This window comes from Cololabis saira, chromosome 12 (genome assembly GCF_033807715.1).
Source record: "Cololabis saira isolate AMF1-May2022 chromosome 12, fColSai1.1, whole genome shotgun sequence".
Lineage (NCBI taxonomy): Eukaryota > Metazoa > Chordata > Actinopteri > Beloniformes > Belonidae > Cololabis > Cololabis saira.
The window spans coordinates 33,208,175-33,229,479 of NC_084598.1; the positions used below are offsets into that span (position 1 = coordinate 33,208,175).

Below are 21,305 nucleotides of genomic sequence, written 5' to 3' on the forward strand. Positions count from 1 at the left end.
GAATGGGTAAACCTGAAATCGTCCTGGGCTTTTTTATTTTCTTCTTACCAAAAACAATCACCTTTCTGAAATGAAATGAGATCAGTATACTTTCCTTTCTGTTTTGAGGATTTTTTTTAATGAATTCTCAGAGTTTTAATTTGATCTAGTTTTCCAACAACTGGCAACAATATGCTGTAACAATGTACCTTTCACCTAACCATGTCTACCCATACTGCTGCACCTTTCACTTTTTATAAAATTGTATATATGTTAATAAGAGCTGTCATTAGTCTATTTACTGTACAGTGAGCGAAAATAACAAATTCCCTGTCTTGTTTGACCTGACTTGGCCAATAAACCTGATTCTGATTATTGTAAGAGATAATAGCCATTTGTAAGTCACAAAGTCTAAATTATTGATTACTAACTCCCAGGGGGCTAATATTTGTTGTGTTTCTTGTTTAAACTGAGAACATCAATACTAATATTTATTAAGCTTAATTGAGATATATGTTGAACCACAACACTGTACATAACCTACTATAAACACTATTGTAATTTTCATGGAGAAGTTGGTATTATTATTATTTTTATTATTACAAGTATTAGTAGTCGTCCTCGTAATAGTAAGACTGGTAGTAGTAGAAGTAGTAGTATTACGAGCAGTACTTGAGTTGTAAAAAGAGGGGGATGGTGGATTTTATCATATGGGGACAGATAATTTGTGCTGATTACAAATAATATAATATATTACAAATAATAGCAGTGACCAAAACACCTGCAGAAATACTGCAGGAATGACATAGCAGCAGTTAAATGCAGCCTTCTGTAAGCTTTAAATATCCACTGGGCTTACATCAAATACATCAAAACACAACATAAAAAACAGTTTTCTGAACTTATCAATATGCCTCTGTCCTTCACAGGATAAGTAAAATGGATCACTGCAAAAACTCAAAATCTTAACAAGAATATTCGTCTTATTTCTAGTTAAAATGTCTCATTTTAGTAAATAAAATCTCATTACACTTAAAACAAGACTCATCACTGGAAAAAACAACAATTTTCACCTGTTTCGAGTAGATTTGCACTTAAAATAAGTATAAAAATCTGCATGTGGAACAAGATTGTATTGCTTGTAATAAGAAGATAAATCTTGTCCCAGTGGCAGATTTTTCCTACTTATTTCAAGTGAAAATTTACTTGAAACAGGTGAAAATTGTCAAATAAGTTATTTTTCTGGTGTTATTTTCTGGCGATGACTAAATGTTTAAATAGCAGTAAAAACACATTCATTGATGAAATGAAATAAGGAATGGAAAGGGGGGTAGCAGTTTTACAGGGGGGATGATTTTGACTGTTTTTATTTCAGGGGGGGATGCCATCCCCCCTCATCCCCCCTCATACCCCCTCAACTCGAGTACTGATTACGAGTGATATTTATTTTGAATTCTTGTAGTGACGACTTTTATTTTGAAGGGCAAGCAGCGCTGCTCTCCGGCAACAGTTTGCAGTCAAAGATCAGTGAAGAGCTGTATTATTACAAAGGAACTGTGATAAACTTGGCACTGAGAAGGGTCGCAAACACAGTTTCCAACTATGAAGTGTCGCTAATAGAGGTGAGCAATTAAAACGCTTTCAGGGTGCAGAATGTGTCATAACAACGAGCAACCTCCAAGAGAATTTTACTATTGTTATGTAAAAACTGCTGTGACGCTAAAATGTTCCAAACAAAGTCCACAAGGTCTTAAGTCTGAAAATACATATGCAAAAAAGCTTCCAATTTATTTTCTATTGAGTGCATTTTCACTTTGGTCCTTAGTGATTTGTTCCACCGCATATCAGTCTCCCCCGGCTGTGCAGCTGAGGTTTAATTCTGGTGTATTTGGTCCATAATCGCTCCTGCACACTGCTCTTCTTTCAGACTGGAACATTGTGCAAGTCATGCCATTTTTGGAGTTCCTAGCTGGGAGCATTTCAGGTGCAAAATACTTGATAAAACATTGAAGAACCCAAATACCCCTCAATGAATGCATGTACAGGTATATAAATGACATATCCCTGTTGGTTGTTGTAGGTGCAGTTGGGCTCGCAGTTGGACACCCATTAGACACTGTGAAGGTTATGCAACACTCTGAAACTCATAAAACATGACATATTATGTAAATCCTGCTTATGTGGACATGAACTGTATATCTTCATTTGCAGGTGCGTCTGCAAGCACAGTCGGGTTATAAAGGGATATTTCACTGTGTGTCCAAGACATATGCACATGAAGGGGTAAGTCCTCTGGTTCTGTTCTTACACTCAGGCCCCCAAGTATTAGGACAAAGTGGCATAATTGTAAAGATATAGCCACAATATTTATTACTTAACCCTTGTACTGTCTTTGGGTCAAAATGACCTAATTCTCCTGTTCCTTCTCCCTCCTTCCTTCTTCCCTTCCTCCTTCCTTCCCTTCTCTCCTTCCTTCCTCCTTCTCTTCCTCCTTCCTTACCTCCCTTCCTTCCCTGCCTCCTTCCCTCCCTTTCTTTCTTTCCTCCCTTCTTCTCTTCCTCCTTCCTTGACCCGAAGACAGCACAAGGGTTAAAAACTTTTGTAGTCAATGATTGTCTGGAGTCTACGGACGTCATCAGCTGCTGAGTTTCTTCCCTGTAGATGATCTTCTGCAGCCGCCTTCATGTGCTGCTGTTTTGTGGGTCTTTCTGTCTTCAGTAACTGAAAGTCTGCTCTCTTGGTTGGAGATTGGTTACCTTACTTTGCCTTTTCTTAAGAGTTTTTAATTTCTTTGCCTTCAAAAGGTTTTGCATGGCTTTCCCAGCATGCTTTGGTTCATCGTCCATCTGCACTGGGAAGTAGATCTGAAAGAGGATGTTAGGGTTAGGTTTGCTAAGGACCCAAGTGCAGGAGAACAGGAGCTGCAACAAAAAGGGGTTTATTCTCAAAAAGGCAAAACAAAGCGCTGCAGAGCAGGATTAACACAAAAACCAGGAACAGGAAAACCGACGAGAAGACATGGAGGAAGAACCAGTACGGACCGACAGGGAACCAAGGAATGACAAGACAAGATATACTGAGGGGATAACGAGACATGACGAGACACAGGTGCAGACACAATCAGGGCAGATGGGACACAGGCGGGGCAAGACAGAAACTGAAAGTCACAAACTGGGGGGGAAGTGTCAAACCCTGATAGAGGAATTGTTTTTTTAAATTAAAATCCTAGTTTTGACTCAAATCCCAAAGGGGACTTTCTGATATAACGTTTTTGAAATAAAGATAGTAGGCTGATGGGATCTGGTCTTGTCGTTCAGTACCCTAAAAAAAAATCATATTATTTCGTAAAATCAAACTTATCGTTAAAACACAAATAAAAAAATCAATCCACGAGGAAACCGTTGCTGTGACCTAAAATCGCCCACATGGATCCACCCATCATGTCGTCTATTGTTCTGGTTCGTTTCAGCTTTTATTTCATCCCACACCAACTTCACGTCATTACTATGAATTTTAGGAGTTTTGACCGGCTTGTTTAAGTTGTTTGGGGTTTTTTGGCTCTGACCGTTACTGTTTCTTGCCTTAAAGGAAAGTGCTCTGTTAATCTTTCACAGCCTTACTAAACCAGATTTAACTGTTTGGAGAGGCCTTGACACGGTTTGTGGGGATGACTGAGTCTGTCAAGTAAAGAACTCAAGAGATCAGCCTCAACCCTCTCAGACCGGATCATCAGTCATTAAAAACATCCGTCTGTGACTTCGAGAGCTTCTTTGAGTTCCTGTCTGGTCATCAATTTAGCACATGAAGTGGTATTTTTTTGGATCATGTTTTGCTCCTTTCCATCTCTTACCTGTCGTTCCTGTTCACCAGTCTGGCGCAAACCCGCCATATTTACACTCATGAAGGCATCTCTTGATTGCAGACTTTCACAATGATTTGCTAACCTTCTCTTTTTTTGACTTTTCATGCAACGTTTCACTTTCAACGGGTTTTTGGTTCTTCGCAAAAGATTCAACGATCAAATTCAGTTGTCTTCTGTTTTGATGTTGCTGAGCTCATCCGATTTTTCCTTCTTTTTAGCAATGTAAACTATTGATTTTGTTATTTCATTTAAAGATTTAAGTCTGTTTTTGTGTTTTTTCTGCCTAATGATGATCTCCTTTAATTTAATACAGTACTTGTAGCTCCAGCAGCCAAATATCAACTCAATTCCTTATATCAATTTCAGACTTTTCATCATTGCTCTCCATGTAAGGAGGGAGTGAACTGCAGCCATCCAATTAACTTTTATTTCAGTAATTTATCCAACTGCTTTAAACTCTTTTGTTCTACAGATACCTCTGGTCCTGATTGTATTAAGGTAGCCTGAGCCGTTATCAGAGGTTTGTGTGTATTTATTATGTCTTCTGTTTCATAAGCTTCATGGATTCTTCAAGGGCATGGCGTTTCCGGTGCTGACCACCGGCCTCGTCAACTCTGTTGTCTTTGGCGCTTACAGCAACGCGTTGGATTATATCACGCAGTCTCAGCACGGCGGCGGTAAAAAAACTGCCTCTGCAGGACAGGTCTTCACTGCCGGCTGCTTCTCGGGGCTGGTGCAGGTAAAGTCATCAACCATCACCTAAACCAAGACCATAGCTGCAGATGTTGATATTAATCTGTAAAATCTCTACAGAATCACAATAAAATTGGATCTTATAAGGTGACAACGGTCTTACAATGTATTTTTATTATCATATTAACTGGAAATTCTGTCTCATTAAGTTCAACAAAGCCACATTCCTCAATTGTCTGTCTGCATCTGGCTAGAAAATGAACATGGATTATCAAACTTTTGCACAGTATTACATGTACTCCTTCACTGTTTGCACTAATTTCAGAAAGAATGACATTTTATTCAGAAATGCAATTACATCTGGTCAATCTGTTTGCAATTACTGTTGTTTAAAGTCCACAAAAAAATCTAAAAATCACACAAATACTCTACGCTTCGTGATGATTTGAGCACAATGAGATTTATGGATGTTGTGCAGTTCTGGTTATGACCACCAGGGGGCGGGCAAGAGTCGCTGAACAATTTTTCCTAAATATTCAAAGCAGAATTGAAATTCTGTTGCATGAAATTTAATTCAAGTTTAGAGAAGGAAGAAAAGAAATACGTACTTTTGAATACTTGAAACAGTCATTTTAGTGGACGATGCCTTTAACTCAGTCGTCCTTCAGGTGTTGGTTTGTGCACCGATCGACCTGGTGAAGGTGCGTCTGCAGGGTCAGACCAGTGCCGACCGGTACCGGGGGCCCGTGCACTGTGTGGCCGTCATACTGAAGGAGGAGGGACCCCGGGGCCTGTTCAGAGGAAGTGCGGCCCTCGCCCTGAGGGACATCCCCTGCTACGGACTCTACTTCCTGCCTTACGAGGTCACTCGTAAGGCTTTGACGGAGAGCGGCAAAGAGCCAGGTCAGTCTCAGAAACTGACCTAGAGTAAACTAAACCAAGAGTATATTTTACCGAGGAATATGAGACCAAAGAGAAATGTACAGATACATGATGAAATAGCTCATCATAATTATAAAGTATGCATTGTTTGATTAACCTCTGAATGTCTTAATATTGATAAAGCATGAATTGAATGAATGATGATGAATTTTGCTGCTTTTGTCCTTCGGCTTTTGTTCATTTAAATGGAAGAAATTTTATAGAAAATACCAAACAACACACACACTCAAAGAAAAAAAAACTGTCCCTCTTAAATTTACTTTGACTTTTATGGATTTAAAGACAATATTGACCCAAGTTTCATGGGTTTTATTTACATCAGCTTTATTTCATTTGTTAATAAACATCCATTTTTGCATTTCAGTCCTGCAACTCTTTCCATGAATGTTTTGGTACATGGGAAGATTTAGTGCTCGTAAGGAGGAAAAAGGGGGGAAAAACGTTTTTATTTCAAACCGGGATGTCATTGGTGATTCTAGATGTGATTTGGGACAAAAGTGGTGTCCATGCAAGGCTGAGGAGCAAAGGCGAGCAGAGGAACTCCTCTTTGCTAACATAAATGTGAGAAAATCAAAGAAATGTTTAAGAACAATCTTCCTCACAGAAGGGTTGGAAGAGATTTGCATACTTTCATTAAACAATTCAAGGAATCTGGTGAACTCTGATCATGTGAATCACACGGCATTAAGACTTGTTTTTTTTATCAGCAGTGAATTGAAACGGATTTCTTTGGGAAACCTTTGTCAGAAACTAAAACACGGAGCTACGTTCACGAATCCCAACTCAAAAGTTACTGTCCAAAAAAGAAATCTTATCTTCACCTCATCCAGAGACGACGTCACTGTCTTTGAGCTCAGATGAAAAGCAGTGGAAATGTTTATTGTAGTCAGATAATTCCGATATGGTACCCGCATCTTTGTTTTTGGAAGAACTGTGGGCTGTGCGCTCAGGACAAAATAAAAAAAAACAATACCACCCGACTGCTATCATTAATAAGTCCAAAATGACTGAATTACTGAAGAATAAGAGTGGTTTGGACTTCCTGGAGTCTTGACTTGTCTCTAATACAGATTGTGAGGAAAGGTTTAAGCCTGTGATGGACTGGTGACCTCTGACTTTGGCCTGAAGAGAGCAGGGATTGGAGTTTGGCTCCAGCAGACCCCTGAGACCCTGAATGGGAATAAGCGGGTATAGATAATGGATGGAGGAAAAAAAACAAAAACTAAATTGTTTGTGTAGCAGACCTTGGATTGAAGACAGTAGAGAGTCTCGACTGATGCGTAAGGTTTCTTTATTCAGGTCGCATCCAGAATCATGACGACTTTCTTTCATAAGTCCTTACGACACAGTGAAAACTATATATAAAAAAAGGGATACAAACAATTCATAAAACTCATTTCCACAGCGCGTACAAACAACTCATGAATGAAACAGATCCTAATTAAATTATACAATGCTAAAAACATACACAACTATATCTAAATGTTAAGAAAACAACAAGAAAACAAACAAACATCATACCTCGTTGCGCTCTCCAAGGAATGCAAACAAAGGAACTCCTTTCTTCTCATACGAATAGAGTAGACTATCAAAAGGTGATTGTCCGTTCGTCACCATCAATATTATAAAGAATGTATGAACTGACCGGGACAGAGCCACAGATGACAAAAAAGACTCAATCTTATATGAAAGGCCCAGGGAAGTTTTAAAGTGTACGCCGGCTGCCATGAAAGCCAAGCTGATAATCAAAGTCGCCGGGGCCCACCGGACCTTTTCAATAATGCGAGCGGATTTCCGGTCAATTTACACACAAATCATATTAAATGCATACAAAATACAATATATACAAAAGAAATCACAATTTTAAGACACATCCAAAGAATAACCAACTGACATTATACTCATAACAAATCCCATATTATCATAAAGAAAAAATATATCCACTAAGCAAATTATGACTCAATATGGTCCTTTACAGTTTGGATTATCAAACTTAAAGATGTTTTGTATTAATTGGTCATTTCTCCAATCTTCAGGTACGTTTGCAATACTGATGGCGGGTGGTGTGGCGGGTGTGGTGACCTGGGCCTTTGCCACCCCCATGGACGTGGTTAAAGCCCGGCTGCAGATGTCGGGGGCCGGGGGCCGGCATTACAGCGGGGTCCTGCACTGCATGAGAGTGAGCGTGAGGGAGGAAGGAGCGAGGGTCTTCTTCAAAGGGCTCCTGCTCAACAGTCTGAGGGCCTTCCCAGTAAACGCCGTCACCTTCCTCAGCTACGAGAGTCTGATGAAGCTTTTATCTCCTCCGGCAAGATGAAGTCATTCCCAGCAGTAAATGTTTGCACATGTTTGTCGAAATGAAGATTGTGCTCTGGAGATTCTTTTATAGAAAACGGGTCATTTTCTTTGCTGAAACAGTGTCAAAGATTAACATGCTGACACACCGGTTTTTAAGTCCGTGTAGAATCGGTAGCTACAGATACAGAAGCACATCCCAATAAGGGTTTGTTGTTTACTAAAAACCAGATCCATTTCTACCTCTGCCATTTCTTACATTTAAAGACACCTGATGCAGCAGTCCCACTTCTGACCACTTGAGGAACTATTAAGCCGCTGATGAGTGAGGACGCACCAGCATGTCTTGTAATACCACCATGTCCCATTAGAGGTTCAACTTTAACGTTGAAGCCAATGCAGAAGAAAGAAAAGCTGCAGTTCCTTGACCGACCACCGGGGGCTGGCTTTAAAAGCCAGACCATCTCCTTTGACCTCCATGTTCAAATGTCCAACTTTCCAGCAGAAATACACATTTTTACAGCCTGGTCTCAAAATAGTTTTTTGTTTCCATAGCTAGATTTCACGTCTAAGACAAACGTACAGAATAGTGATCTATCATCACTTGACAATGACACCTGTCACATGGTGTATAAAGGTGGCAGTGCTTCAGTGGGTTTCCTAGGCCTGTTGGTTCCACCCTTTTGAAAAATGTCATGGTACATTACGAGGAAAAAGATCCTTACAGAGTAATCCTCAGAAAACCTGAGTTTTAGTTGGTCTGACACATGAACTGTCTCCTAACACACTGCCCTCATGTGGCCAGAAGTGATATTGCTATATAGTGACTTTAAAATTAACATTATTATTATTATTATTATTATTAATAATAATAATAATAATAATAATAATAATAATAATAATAATAATAATAATAATAATAATAATAATAATAATAATGATGATAAATAACATTTGACTCCTGTCAGCCTTGAACTTTACTAAAGTTCAATCATGAGTTGGTGCATATCTTTACCTGATTCTTGGCATTTAAAAAATTGTCAGAAGTCAGACTATCTGCAAAATAAGACTGAACTTATTTTATCTTTTTATTGCAACAAAAGCATCCACCTGGTCTGAGATCAGGATGGGACTCTGATCGTCTACTCACTGGTATTTCTAGTGCAGCTGTGTCTTTCCTCTTCTCTGCTTTGTGGAGGATCATCCTCAGCATATGTTTTTATTGTAAGTGGTTGTAAAAAATGTTGATACTTTTATATGATTATCATCATAATTAAAACATTGGCAGTCCTACTGTCATGCTGTCTTTATTGATAAACCTTACGGGACACCAGGCTCACATCTGGGGCATAAGAAACACTTGTTTGAATTAACTGCAATCTAATGTGACTACACAATAATGAATAAATAATCAAATAAGATCAACATAGACACAAGTCTGTTGTCTACAGTTTCCTCCCTCCTAAAGGGGAGTTTTTACCTGCCACTGTTTATGTTAGATTTATGTAATAATTGCTCGGGGGTCATGTTCTGGGTCTCTGGAAAGCGCCTAGAGACAACTTCTGTTGTAATAGACGCTATATAAATAAAATGTAATTGAATTTAATTGAATAACAACGTTTTGGAAACTTTAAAAGGTTTCTTTTCTCGTTTGTTATGTTTGTGTTCAAAACCCAGAATAAAACTCTTCAGACCACTGTTGTACAAATCATCACATATTTGATTTTCAACACAATTACAGAGAATTTTAGAAATGAAGAGCTGATTGGACGTCTGTAATCCATAAAAACCTAGTCTGATCAAGAAATGTGAAATTACAGTAACAGATTCATTACAACTGGTCAGTAAAGAGATTTATCAGGTCCAATATGGAAATAGCAGTTCCTGTAAAAACCTCCCTGAACATTGCTGGAGATAGGCTTCAAAACGCAAATTAATATTTTAGATTAACCTTGTTTTTTAGTAGTTCAGAGAGCTCAGCAGTTTATAAACAGTTTATGATAGAATTAATCTTTAGTTGGATGGAATTGATATTGTTGAATGGATTGATATTGTGTACAGCATCTATGTATTAGAAAGAATGCCTTTCAATTTAAGAACACAAAAATTATTGATAATTGGCAAAAGTGGATTACATATCTCTCGGACTTCAGGTAATTGCAGACTGGATTATCAGAATATTTTTTATGTATTTTTTTTTCTGAAAGGGGTTTACCAGTCCCCTAATGTACGCTTTTACTTTCCCCTTGATACTTTTGTACAGATTTATAGGTCTTCATGATGATTGTTTGACTGTTTATTTGTTTACATGTAAAATCAAAACCAATAAAAAGTAAATGATGAAAAAAAAGAATTAAATCTTTAGTTGTAAAGCTCATCCTAAAAGTTAAAACACAGTCTGTTTGTACACAGTCTGTTTTTCAACCTGAAATCAACGCCAAAAACAAATTATTTGGACTTTAAGCAAATATATTGTTCATATTTAATGTGTAATCTTTCTAGCACAGCCCCAAAAAAGCATGTTTTTTTGTGTATTTTTAGGCAAGAAGTTGCCTTCTCATACAAAATTGTGAAAATGTCATGTAGATTTTATATTGTGACATTCACGTGGTCAAAACAGGAGCACAGAAAATAAAAATGACTAAATGCCTCCACCAGAGATGATAACTAAAGATTTCCTGCGAATGAGCTCAGATCAAACTGGCTGAAACCTGCACTCTGCTGCCCTCTAGTGGTGGAAACATGTAAAATACACTTTCAGTCCAAGACAGAAGTAGAAAAATATTACAAAAAGTAAGTTTAGTCTCATACTACTCTCTTACATGAACCTTACAGTTTACTGGATTGGAACTTAGTTATAATATTTACAATTAACAAAGGTGTTGTGTTTCTAAGATCAGAAAATAACCACTAAAAATGGATCTTAGATTCACTCAGACAGTGTTAGAGTTGTAGGTTCAGCAAGTCCCACTTCAGCAGCTGTTGAAGCTACGAGTCATTGTGGAGGATGTAAACAGGAAGTGTTGTGGTTTATTTTACACTACTGAGGCCCGCCAATTATACTGATAAGGAACAATTTAGACATCAGCCACCGACCAAAATATGTGTACATTAAAGTCACAGATGTATTCATAATACTGAAACTACTGTATCTGTAATAAACAGAGTTTGGTTTGGTGAAACCATTATTCTGTCTCGATCAATGTGAGGTCCCTTTAAGCATCCTGAGCTCAGTGTGTTATCTGTGCTTCGCTGGTATCCTACCAAGGTCAGACTTTAAAGAACAAAATCAGAGGTACAAACGTGCAGAATGTACGACGGAGTATTAGGGCCAAACTAAGACAAAAGATAAAAAATAGTCATAATAATATGAGAATACAGTCATAATATTACGAGAATAAAGTCGTAATATTTTGAGAATAAAGTCGTAATATTACGAGAATAAAGTCGTAATATTAAATATATTATAAATATATAAATAGAACTTCACAAGATGCTCAATATTCCTCATTTTAACACAGAAGACTGCTCTTCCTGTTAGAGTTCTCATACATTATATTCTCATAATATTACAACTTTATTCTCATAATATTACGATTTTATTCTCATAAATTACGACTTTATTCTCCTAATATTACGACTTTATTCTAATATTACGATTTTATTCTCATAAATTACAACTTTATTCTCCTAATGTTACGACTTTATTCTCGTAATGTTACGACTTTATTCTCGCAACATTACGACTTTATTCTCGCAACATTACGACTTTATTCTCGCAACATTATGACTTTATTCTCGTAATGTTACGACTTTATTCTCGTAATTTCCAATTTTTTTTTGTCTTAGTTTGGCCCTAATACTCCGTCGTAAGAATGAGACCACAACAGAGGAAATAAGTGAACTTTTCACTTTCAGCAGCTGTGACATCAGTTCACCCAGACGAGTACCAGTGTTGGTTTTAATTCCCTGCATCCTCTCAGAGTGCAGATAAATGCAGTCGCTTGGCAGGTGTTATGGAAATAAACAATGCAACCTGAGATAACTGTGAAGACATGCGGGCAACTCAAATAACGTGGAGAAAATACTTTTATTTTCTGCGGTGTTGACCCACATCATTACACATTTTCACATTCTAAAACATAAAGTCATATTCACCTCAATACTTTACACCTCTGAACATTAAATTAGAGTGAAGACTGTGCATGTTTGGACTTGACAGTTGAGGCAGCGATTTAAACACTTTATATGATGGAAAATTAGTACAAAACAACATAATCTGATGGTATAAATTGTACAACTCAGCCCTTATGTAGTAATACCGCTCCTGACCACACGGGGGCCTGTAGATCTGCAGCACCGACGATGCAGCGCTAGTGGGTGAGGACGGTCCAGCTTGAGATATGCTGCCCCCATGTGGCCAGAAGTTGTGTTGATACATAGAGTTGCTTTATTTTCATTTTCCTCAGAAATGACAAAGAAATATCTTTAAAAAAAAAAAAAAGGTCACGTGTGATTAACACGTTAATGTAAAACACATTTGTTCAAGTAATTCAGCTTATGGTCAAACTCTGATCAAAATAGTGAGAACAAAACACGTTTAAAAAGGAAAAACTTGTTTTTAGGCACAAAATTGCAACAAAAAAACATTTCTATGAAGCTTTGACTTCTTTTTTCTTTTATAAATGGCACACTTGTGAATGATTTTAAAACTTGTTTGCGGCTGCACACTTAAAGAGTTGCTTGTTACAGAGAAAAACAAAAGCAAGTGTTGACAGAAGATGAGCATTCCCAGAATGCAGTACTTGGCCGTCAGAAATGTTTCACACGTCGTGGACGAATGTGTGAAAGTGTCAGTCAAAGCTTTGGCTGAACCAGAACCGTCTGAGGTACCAAACACTCGCATCTGGCCTACGGTTCACGTCAGACGGTGGAATGCAGATTACATCGCTACTTTCAGTGATTCGTACGACGAGGAGCTGCTGCGCCTCAGACGGGGGATCAACCGGAATGCAAATAAGTCCTTGAAAAAGCAGAAAGTGCCCCTGAGCTTCTCCTGGTACTGGTCCACACAAGACAACAAAAGACCGTTAAAGCCGTGATCAAGACCAAGAAAGACAGTTTTGTTTCGTTCCACAGGATTGCTTGATAGCTTTGTCAAACAGACTCAAACACGCGGCGCCTGGAGCCGGAGAGTCCTCACTGGGACTGGGAGGTCTGGAAGTCCTGGTCCTGCAGGAGGGGTTTGTGGTTCTGCTCGGCCGCCATGGCCTGCAGGGTTTCCCTCTGGAGCTGCCTGGCCTTGTTGTAGAGGAAGACCCCGACGAACACGAGGGCCGTGCCGGCGGCGCTGAGGAGCGTGATGTGGTTGCTGAACACGATGATGCTGAGCCAGACGGACAGCGCGTGCTTCACGGTGCTGGCGACACTGAGGGAGACGGAGAGAAGCTCACGCTGGCTGTTTCTCACGCAGCAGAACCACAAGCTCATTCAGTAGAATAACACAACTCAATACTGCAGCATGCACTACATTTACAATTAAAAGTTGTTTAATTAGTCCATTTTCTGATTGTTTTTTTTTTTTTTTTTTTTTAAAAAGGAAGCTAAACTTTATACAAGCTTATGATTCAGAGGAAATTCTCACAATTTTAACAGCATAATTTTCACTTCATTTGTATCTAATTAAAACATTACATCCCAACCCGTCAGATCTAATAACAAGCATGTAAATATGAACTCCAAAAAGGTAATTTTTTCTTTTTATCTTCAGAATAATTGAGCGTATTTTATATCTACAGGACTGTCTCAGAAAATTAGAATATTGTGATAAAGTCCTTTAATTTCTGTAATGCAATTAAAAAAACAAAAATGTCATACATTCTGGATTCATTACAAATCAACTGAAATATTGCAAGCCTTTTATTATTTTAATATTGCTGATTATGGCTTACAGTTTAAGATTAAGATTCCCAGAATATTCTAATTTTTTGAGATAGGATATTTGAGTTTTCTTAAGCTGTACGCCATGATCAGCAATATTAAAATAATAAAAGGCTTGCAATATTTCAGTTGATTTGTAATGAATCCAGAATGTATGACATTTTTGCATTACAGAAAATAAAGGACTTTATCACAATATTCTAATTTTCTGAGACAGTCCTGTATGTGGTCAGTATTTACTTTCAAAGCCATTTCTCCTCAGCTAATAAACATATTATTTTTAATACTCATCATCAAAGCTAATTCTGGCGAACACATATGACATTTAAAACAAGGAGTTGACCAAAGTGCTGCACAAACTATGTCAACAATAAACCTGATGCAGTAAAAGACGAACATAAAAAGGTAAAACAGTGTTTGAATAATAGAAATCATCTTAATTTGCTCAACTGGTCAGTGAAAAAATGTTTTCAGGAGAAATCTTTAACACCATCAAGCGTTGGGGCAGTTCTGATATTAAACAGTAAACCTCTGCGGGTTTTTACTCCCAGGAGCACCAGTCCACACGAGTACGGTGCAGCCAAGGCTATGGGGCATTTTAAAACAAGTCATAAAAGTTTTAAACGGACCGGGAACCGGTGTGAGAACAGGAGCCCTGGTGTCGGTTTCCTTCCGTCAGCAGGCGAGCTGCTGCGTTTTGTACGACCTTCCACACGAGATGTAATAAAAAGCATGGATGACCCTCCCAAAGCCCCAGGACAGGAGATAGCCCTTCATCTTATTTATAATTATCTATAATTATTTTATAATTTAAACGTTCCTCAAAAATCCCGCCAAGGTTCCTTGCAGATGCCAGAACCATCCAGCGGGTCGGCTTTCCAAAAACAATCATTTCTGTTTTGCTTTCGTTTGACCGCATCAGTCTGAACGTCGACACTATCTGTTACCGTTTCCCCGGCCTTTCTGTCACCGCTGCCTCGATAACGCCTTATCTTCCAGAGACTGGAACACATCTGCACCAGAACCGTAACGTCCGGGAGATGAGGAGGAGAACGTTGAGCTTTTATCTCTTAACGTCAGCATCTGCGAGTTAAGGCCCTGTCCCAATACTCCCCCTTCCCCTACTTTTCAGCCCTACCCCTAAATTGTGTGCGTTCCCGTGAGGGTAGTGGTCTCCCAATTCCTCTTTTCACCTAGGGGTAGTGGAGAAAATGAGGGTCGTGGCTATGAATCTGTCCCTACGGAGCGAGGGTTTTCAGATGCACCCTAGCTGAACTAGGGCCAGAAAAATTTCCCAGAATGCTTTTCGTCGTCATTTGCGGACTGAATAAAAAAAAAACAAAAAAAAAATGGCGGACATTTCTTATTTTTTAGTGAATAAAATCAATATTTTGAGTTAGTTTCTGCATAAAAATGCGTTTTGATTACATTACTAGCGAGAAAAATATATTTTACTTTAATAATATTCACTCAGTGAATGTACATAATCACTCGTTTGCCCGTTGTTGCGAAGACTTTTTCAAACCTCGCCAGAATAAAGGCTGATTTATGGTTCCGCGTTACACCAACGCGACGCACGCCGTACCCTACGCTGTAGGCTCTGTGTCGATTTAACGCAGACCCATAAATCAGCTCCCGAGCCGGCAGGCAGTAATCCCAAAATTTTCGGAGCAAATTTCTTAACAGGCGTAGTTACAACTGTTAGATTTCATCTATTAAACCAACATTTATCTTCCTAAATGATTTATTTCAGCCAGCGGTAATTCTCCACAGAGCTGCAGATTTCTCCCCGGGACGACGGCGCAGGTTGACCCGGCGATCACGTCTGTACTCCGGATGCTGCTGCTCCCCGGACCGGCGGCTCTTATCATCGCCGAAAACATCAGATCAAATTTCTTAACAGGCGTTATTTGGATAAACTGAGCCCAGGTTGGGGATCTTAACGGTTACTTTTATGCCTGAAAAAATATTAAAACTTAATAAAGTGGCATATTAACAGCGCTGCAGCTGAAATTAAAACAGCTTTTGGCTCTCAGCTTCCTGATTTTAGTGGTGGTGCTGAAAGTAGGAGTAGTGGGAGTATTGGGACTGGGCCCTGGGAAGATTTCAAGTGCCCTAAAATCTGTGGCTTCTTTTTAAGGGGTAGTGGTAGTGAGGGAGGGCTAGTAGTGGAAGAAAGTAGGGGGTGTATTGGGATTGTCCCTTAATCATCATCAACCTCAAACCCGCTGCTGACGACGACACAACAAGTTAACCCGTTGACTCGGCGGCGGCCTTTACCTGAACGTGACGGGGGAGATCCGCCCCATGAGGGCGTAGGCCGTGACGCTCTGCAGGTGGAAGAGAGACCCGTCAAATAGCAGCAGCAGGACGACGTCCTGATTGAAGATGAAGCTCTTTCCACTCTTCCCGATCACTGGAATATCCTGGAAAACATCGTTTCAGACGTTCAATTATTGAGGTCAGACATGACGTGTGGAAACCTCGTTCCACTTTTCTCTCAAACAATATTCTATTCATAGTTTACAGACTGTCATTACACGTCTCCATCACACGAGCAGACAGTGATTAAGGCGGCGGCTTACCAGGAGGAAAACCCAGGCCGGGATGAGCATGATAACCGCTGCGGCGCTCGTGTAGAACTGCAGCTCTGCAGGACTGGAATCAGACCAAGAAATCAGAGACTTTGCGACACAGAAACAATCCAAACGATAAAAGTGACGGCCGTTTACCTGAACTTGTACGTTTCTCCGCTGAGAAGCTTCTTGGAGAAAACATTCTGCAGGCTGAAACCAGAAACAGTTAGACTACACCCCTCAATTTATGTTTTACACAATCACACGCGTCACCAGAGTCAACCCTGGATGTCTGATTTCTTCTTTTAACCCTTTAGCCGTCTTTGGGTCAAAATGACCCAATTATCCTGTTCCTTCTTTCCTCCTGCTCTCTCCTTCCTTCTCCCTTCCTCTTTACTCCTTTCTTTTCTCCCCTCATACATTCTTTCCTTGTTTTCTCCTTTCCTTCCTTCCTTCCTTCCTTCCTTCCTTCCACTCTTTCTTTCTTTCTTTCCTTCCTTCTTTTTTCACTTCCTTCTTTCTTTCTTTCTTTCCTTCCTTCTTTTTTCACTTCCTTCCTTCCTTCTTTCTTTCCTTCCTTCTTTTTTCACTTCCTTCCTTCCTTCCTTCTTTCTTTCCTTCCTTCTTTTTTCACTTCCTTCCTTCCTTCTTTCCTTCTTTCTTTCTTTCTTTCCTTCCTTCTTTTTTCACTTCCTTCCTTCCTTCCTTCCTTCTTTCTTTCTTTCCTTCCTTCTTTTTTCACTTCCTTCCTTCCTTCTTTCTTTCTTTCTTTCCTTCCTTCTTTTTTCACTTCCTTCCTTCTTTCCTTCCTTCTTTTTTCACTTCCTTCCTTCCTTCTTTTTTCCCTTCCTTCTTTTTTCACTTCCTTCCTTCCTTCCTTCTTTTTTCCCTTCCTTCTTTTTTCACTTCCTTCCTTCCTTCCTTCTTTTTTCACTTCCTTCTTTTTTCCCTTCCTTCCTTCCTTCCTTCCTTCCTTCCTTCCTTCCTTCCTTCCTTCCTTCCTTCCTTCCTTCCTTCCTTCCTTCCTTCCTTCCTTCCTTCCTTCCTTCCTTCCTTCCTTCCTTCCTTCCTTCCTTCCTTCCTTCCTTCCTTCCTTCCTTCCTTCCTTCCTTCCTTCCTTCCTCCCTCCCTCCCTCCCTTCCTCCCTCCCTCCCTCCCTCCCTTGACAGCACAAGGGTTAAGAATCTCACATCAACAAAACTGTTGTGGATGAACGGGAATAAAAGCATTTGGAAACGACGACCCCGTCCCACGGATCCAGTTAATGATTTGCTTTTCTGCGCGGCTCGTTTGCCAAATCCACGTTACACCCCCATCACTGGGAGATAACGCAGACGCCTTAATGACAGTGTAAACAGCCGGCGAGGAGGCAGAGCAGCCAGCATTGTTGAGTTTGGTGTGTCAGCTGCTATGCAGCCAAACCGGTCGTTTAATGAACCTGCAACTCCTGTGTGTGCAGGAGGAGAGGCCGTTTAAGCTGTTTTCATGTCTGTGCTTTAACGGGTTACAGAGAGGTCTCTGTGTGGCAGAGCTGAAACTCTACATGTGGAAACGGTGTGGTTGTGAGGACGGACCAGTCCATGATGTTGGTGGAGAGGGCGGCGGAGAAGCCGAGCATGTTGAAACTGATCTCCGTAGCCGTGCACAGGGCCAGGCCCGCCATGACGGGGAAGAGGGACAGGTTCACCCACAGGCCTGCACACCAAAGAACAAACACACACAAAAAAGAGAAAGAAATGAGTCCCATCATCAAAAGTCTCTGATAGTTTTCACATCTTATTTTTTTGCTCATCTACAGGACTGTCTCAGAAAATTAGAATATTGTGATCTTTATTTTCTGTAATGCAATTAAAAAAACAAAAATGTCATACATTCTGGATTCATTACAAATCAATTGAAATATTGCAAGCCTTTTATTATTTTAATATTGCTGATTATGGCTAACAGTTTAAGATTAAGATTCCCAGAATATTCAATTTTTTTTAGATAGGATATTTGAGTTTTCTTAAGCTGTAAGCCATGATCAGCAATATTAAAATAATAAAAGGCTTGCAATATTTCAGTTGATTTGTAATGAATCCAGAATGTCTGACATTTTTTTTTTTTTTTTTTTTTATAAATTGCATTACAGAAAATAAAGAACTTTATCACAATATTCTAATTTTCTGAGACAGTCCTGTACAGCAAACTGGATAGATGTCAAAGTTGCCAACAGCTGTCAAGAAAGTACCGTATCTTTTATCTAGTATATAAATAGGATCAATTTTCATTCTTCCAACTCCATTAATCTCAAACTAAACAGCTCAATTGTCACATTGTTTGTTCTCACAACTAGAACACAGATTTAAATCATATTTCTTCTTTCCCTTAGTTTGATTTTGCCAGCAAAAAAAAGCTCTGAAACCTGTTTCTTTCCCCTGTACATCGACACGTAAACACGCAAAAACTGCGGGAAATGGCTCAGCATTGGGGAACGGGGTGATTTGGAAATTAAACAACAGCTGGAGCCCTAATATTCAGTCATTTTTACACCTGAAACCCCCAAACACACACACACACACACACACACACACGTTTGTTTACCCGTGTACTCCCCGAGGATCAGTCTGGACATGATGACGGTGAAAATGGGCGCCGAGCTTTTCACCGTCTCGGCGAAGGACACGGCGACGTTCTTCAGGCTCACCAACCCCAGAACCACCGTGGTGAATCTGAAGCCAAAGCAGACACGCTCAACGTGGCGTCCCTCCCATCTTCGTCCCGCCTCATCTTACTTAAACGGGCCCAGAACTGAAAAGTAACAAGACGGAGGAACCCACCTCATGAGGCCGACGAAGAGCATGATCATGACGAAGTTGGAGGGGTACTCGGTTCGAGACTTGTGCTTGTAGAGGCAGCAGGGGACGAACATCTTCACGCAGCCGATGAAGGTGGTGGAAAGCATCTGCACAGCGCCTGCAGAGCACGGAGACGCCAACTTAATGTTTATAGTTTTATTTGGATCCCCATTAGCTGCAGCAAATTCTTCCTGGGGTCCGACACATAATTTACAATACAAGACAAAAATTAAAAGCAAACCTAAAGAGGTAGTAGAAGAAAAACAAAAGAAACATAGAAAAGAAAAAAGTAAAAAAAAAAAGGAAATTCTACTACAAAATATATTCTAGATTTCGTCAAATGAGACCAGTACTCCTTTTGACACTCACATTAAGGTTACAGTCATTCTGAAACATTTAGATGTAATGCATTTACAATACAAAAATCATACCTTTTTTTAAATAGCATCAACCAATTCAAACAATGTATAGTCATCGACAATGCGTTTAAGTTATAATCATTTATCTTTATATTTTTACTTTATATTTTTACTTATACCACTACAGTCAATCTGCTGTAGATATTTTCAGATTTTTTCTGTAGATTTTTTCTGACATTCGTATATTTATATATTTTTTTGTACATAAGGAGACATGCCCTGTTCATTTTTATTCTACTTTATTTCTTGTTCTATTTGAGATTTTCAACGTCTTGCTGCTCAGTTGTCCTGCAATTGCCCCTCGGGGATGACTAAAGTTTTCTGAATCTGAATCTGTAACTTGAACCCATGACCATTTTTAGTAAACCAATAGCCATTTAATAATAATTAAATACGTTTTATATGTATTTATTTAAGAAATGTTTCTTTACTAATAATTTGAATTCTTTTATGCTAGTAGTTCGCTCAAAGTGATTGGGAAGTAAGTTCCATTCATACATAGCTCTGTACGTCACCGTTCTCTTACTATAGTTTGTCTTTGTTTTTTTTTTTTGTTTTTTTTTTTTAATGTGAGACGAGCAACACGTTTGTTGAAATGGGTTTGCGGTTTTTCTGGTCTGGAAGGAGAGTAATGCTCCCCAGCGGTGTTTCCTCTCCTTACCCAGCATGCTCGGCTCCCCCTCCAGCAACGACAGGATGTATTTGTTGAGGAACAGGGTGCAGAAGCTGAAGAAGTACCAGAGGAGCAGGTAGGTGAGGGAGCGCCAGTTCAGGACCCCGGACTCGGCCTCGATCAGCGTGGTCTCCGTGACCGTGATCTTCAGAACCTGCTCTCCCGGCAGGCTCTCGCTGCGGGCCAGCACCACCCGCTCCTGCCGGCTGCGGAACGGTGACAGGAAGTGCCACATCGCCCCTGCCGCATGAGGGCCCCGAGGGGAAGGTCGGGAGAGGGGAGGAGAGCCGTCGATCAGCGGGTCCGGTGGCTAGTCCATGATCCGATAGGCCCAGAAGAATCAGGAGTCACTCAGTTTAGCCGTGGCTGCTCCTCGGGTCGCCACCGCGCTAAACACACAAGCAGGAAAGATTAGAAACAGCTCAAAGGACAAAACATCCTCCCCTTTTTTTATAATAGTTTCTTTATTTGGAAAGGACAAGTCGATAAAACGATAAAGTAACACTCAATCAAATGAAAATGAATGTCCTTCCAGTTTTGCTAGTTTAAGTCCCAAAAATTAACGTTTACATGAACTATGAACAGAAATCAGGCGGTCACCTGCCGCTGCTGTTGAACCAATCATGAAACCCAGTCGAGGTCAAATCAACGAGTTACATAGTACCAGTGAAATCAAACAAAATCTGCTCTCATGGGGGTGATAAATACAATCAAGTTATTCCAAATCTTATAAAATATGTCCCGTTGTGTTTTTAGTTGGAAGGTCAGCTTTTCCATCCTAAAAATCTCTAAGGTGATACCAATCCAGTCCTCTAGACTCTAGAGTAGGTTGGATCGGAGTTAACCAAAGTCCTGGTAATTGCTTTTTTACTTGCCACTAAGAGCAATTGCAGCAATTTTATCTCTCGCCTACATTCCAAAACAGTAACATGAAAAACATCCTCCCTTTTCATCGTATCTCCTCACCTATCCACTTTGTCCGCTCTATAAAACGAGGTGGACCTGCAGCAGCAGCAGCAGCCGACATGCTTCAGTTTGACTTTAATGTCAAACAGAAGAATCAAAGCGTTTCTCTAAACTTTAACCACA

The 21,305-nt window shown here is 39.8% G+C and overlaps 2 protein-coding genes across 2 annotated transcripts; one reads left to right on the plus strand and one right to left on the minus strand.

The window, feature by feature from the left end:
- The first annotated feature begins 1,464 nt into the window (after positions 1-1,464).
- Positions 1,465-8,514, plus strand: LOC133457417 (solute carrier family 25 member 45). Its single transcript, XM_061736676.1, has 7 exons — positions 1,465-1,601; positions 1,907-1,963; positions 2,060-2,103; positions 2,191-2,262; positions 4,398-4,580; positions 5,203-5,437; positions 7,513-8,514. The coding sequence occupies exons 2-7, from the start codon at positions 1,927-1,929 to the stop codon at positions 7,791-7,793; spliced, it is 852 nt and encodes a 283-aa protein (XP_061592660.1). The 5' UTR covers positions 1,465-1,601; positions 1,907-1,926; the 3' UTR covers positions 7,794-8,514.
- A 3,277-nt stretch (positions 8,515-11,791) lies between these two features.
- On the minus strand, positions 11,792-20,597 carry LOC133457416 (solute carrier family 35 member E2A-like). Its single transcript, XM_061736675.1, has 8 exons — positions 20,205-20,597; positions 19,107-19,242; positions 18,871-18,998; positions 17,862-17,982; positions 16,444-16,497; positions 16,297-16,369; positions 15,992-16,137; positions 11,792-13,199 (listed from the first exon to the last, which is right to left on the minus strand). Exons 1-8 carry the CDS (start codon positions 20,449-20,451, stop codon positions 12,971-12,973), a joined length of 1,134 nt encoding a protein of 377 aa, XP_061592659.1. The 5' UTR covers positions 20,452-20,597; the 3' UTR covers positions 11,792-12,970.
- Positions 20,598-21,305: the final 708 nt, after the last annotated feature.